At 66.3% G+C, this 2,315-nt stretch overlaps 1 protein-coding gene across 1 annotated transcript in view; it reads right to left on the reverse strand.

The window, feature by feature from the left end:
- LOC106900179 (keratin, type II cytoskeletal 75-like) overlaps nt 1–2,109 on the reverse strand; it is a gene marked incomplete at its 3' end in the record, with an annotated part of 5,702 nt that extends 3,593 nt beyond the window's left edge. Inside the window, exon 1 of the mRNA XM_014962166.1 lies at nt 1,342–2,109. Coding sequence (XP_014817652.1) covers nt 1,342–1,682 — 341 coding nt within the window. The remainder of the gene's footprint in view (nt 1–1,341) is intronic.
- Nucleotides 2,110–2,315: the final 206 nt, after the last annotated feature.

The raw sequence follows: 2,315 nt of genomic DNA on the forward strand, positions 1-2,315 counted from the left end.
AGAGAGGGTTTGGGATAGGGGGGGGTTGGGGTGCCACCCTGGGCTTCTGGGGGAGCAAACTGGGGTCCCAGGGTGTAGGTCTGGGGTGGTCGGGTCCTGGGGTGCCCCCCCCCCGGGTTCTGGGGTCCCAGGTGCCACCCGGGGGTGTCCCCAGGGGAATTCTTGTCCCCCCCCAACCCCCCCACCCCATCCCAGCACCCGGAAGCGGGTGTTGGGGTGAAGGGGGTGGGTGCTGGGTGCCCCCCACCCCAACGCTGGCTGATTCCTCCATGGGGGGGTCCCACCTTGCACCCCAGGGTGGGGGGGGGACAACGACACCCCCTCCGGCCCCGGCTCCTGCCCCGGCGCCACTCCCTGCCCCCCGGCGCCGCCGCCATGTCCCCGCCACAGGGAGGGGACCGAGGTGTCCCCACAACCAGCAAAGGGGCAGGAGGTCCCCGGGGAGCCCAAAGGGGACCCCGAATGTGGCCAAAAGGGGGTCAGGGGGTCCCTGAGAGCAGAGTGGGGGTCCCAAGGTGGGGCAGGAGGTCCCCAAAGTGGGGCAAAATGTGCCCAAAAAGGGAGTCAGGGTGTCCCCCAGGGGGTCTGGATGTCCCCAAAGGGGGAGAAGGTCCCCAAGGAGGGGCCAAATGTGCCCAAAGGGGGTCAGGGGGTCCCTGAAGGGGGGGGTGGATGATCTCAAGGGGGGCAGGAGGTCCCCAAGGTGGGGCCAAATGTGGCCAAAGGGGTTCAGGGGGTCCCCAAGGGGGTCTGGATGTCCCTGTGGGGGCCAGGATGTCTCCAAGGGGGTCAGGACCTCTCTGAGGGGGGTTTCAATGTCCCCAAGGGGCTCAGGATGTCCCTGAAGGAACCAGGAGGTCCCAGAGGGGCTCAGAAGGTCCCCAAGGGGCTCAGTGGGTCCCCAAGGGGGTTTCAATGTCCCCAAGGTGCTCAAGATGTGCCTCAAGGGGCCAGGAGATCCCAGAGGGGCTCAGGAGGTCCCCAAGGGGGTCTCGGTGTCCCCAAGGGGCTCAGGAGGTCCCTGAAGGAGCTCAGGAGGTCCCCAAGGGGGTCTCAATGTCCCCAAGGGGCTCAGGAGGTCTCCAAAGGGTCCAGGAGCTTCCAGAGGGGCTCAGGAGGTCCCCAAGGGGGTCTCGGTGTCCCCAAGGGGCTCAGGAGGTCCCCAAAGGGACCAGGAGCTCCCAAGGGGCTCAGGAGGTCCCCAAGGTGGCCTCAGTGTCCCCAAGAGAGCTCAGGATGTATCCAAAGGGGCCAGGAGGTCCCAAGGGGGTTCAGGAGGTCCCAGAGGGGCTCAGGAGGTCTCTCGGGGGGGTCCCAGCCCTCTCCTCCCCCCAGCCCAGCCCCACCTTGTCGATGAAGGAAGCGAACTTGTTGTTGAGCGTCTTGATCTGCTCCTTCTCCTCCTTCCGCACCCGCTGGATGCTGGGGTCGATCTCCAGGTTGAGGGGGGTCAGGAGGCTCTGGTTGACGCTGACGGCCGTGATGCCACCCCCCGTCCCCGGGGCCAGGGCCGGACCCCGGTAGAGCCCCCCGGCTCCGTAACGGCTCCCCCCGTAGCTGCTGAAGGCTGAGGCCGTACTCATCCTCACGCCAGGGCCGGCGGTGTAGGAGTGGGAGCTGAAGGAGCGGCCGGGGGCGGCCGAGCTGCTCCTCACGGTCTTCCTGGTGACGGTGACGGACATGGCGAGGTTGGGGGGGGGACGAGGGCGAGGAGGTCGGAAGACGGGTGAGAAGGTGGCGAGAAGGTTGGGAGAAGGTCGGAAGGAGATTGGGAGAAGGTTGGAAGAGTTGGAAGAAGGTTGGAAGAGTTGGAAGAAGGTCGGAAGAAGGTTGGAAGAGGTTTGGAGAAGGTTGGAAGAGGTTGGGAGAAGGTTGGAAGAGGTTGGGAGAAGGTTGGAAGATGTCGGGAGGAGGTTGGAAGAGGTTGGGAGAGGTTGGAAGACGTCGGAAAGGTTGGAAGGAGGTGGGAAAGAGGTCGGAAGGCGTCGGGAGGAGGTCGGAAGGAGGCTGGGAGAAGGGGGCAGGAGGTTTTTAAGGCGGGCGGGAGGTTGGGAGAAGGCTGGGAGCGGGGCAGGGCGGTGGCAGGACAGGCAGGACGGGTTGGGGGAGACCGGATCCAGGGCGGGGAGAGAGGCCCCGGGTTTATATCCAGGGCTGGAGGAGGAGGAGGAGGAGGAGGAGGAGGAGGCGAGGGGAGGGCCTTCAGCCCCGGGAGAGCGGCACCTGCGCAGCCTTAACCCCTTCGGAGCTGCTGGGAGCGGCTGGGATCCACTGGGAGCTGCTGGGATAGGGATCCGCTGGGAGCTGCTGGGATA

This window comes from Calidris pugnax, unplaced genomic scaffold (assembly GCF_001431845.1).
Source record: "Calidris pugnax isolate Ruff unplaced genomic scaffold, ASM143184v1 scaffold1456, whole genome shotgun sequence".
In the NCBI taxonomy this organism is placed as follows: domain Eukaryota; kingdom Metazoa; phylum Chordata; class Aves; order Charadriiformes; family Scolopacidae; genus Calidris; species Calidris pugnax.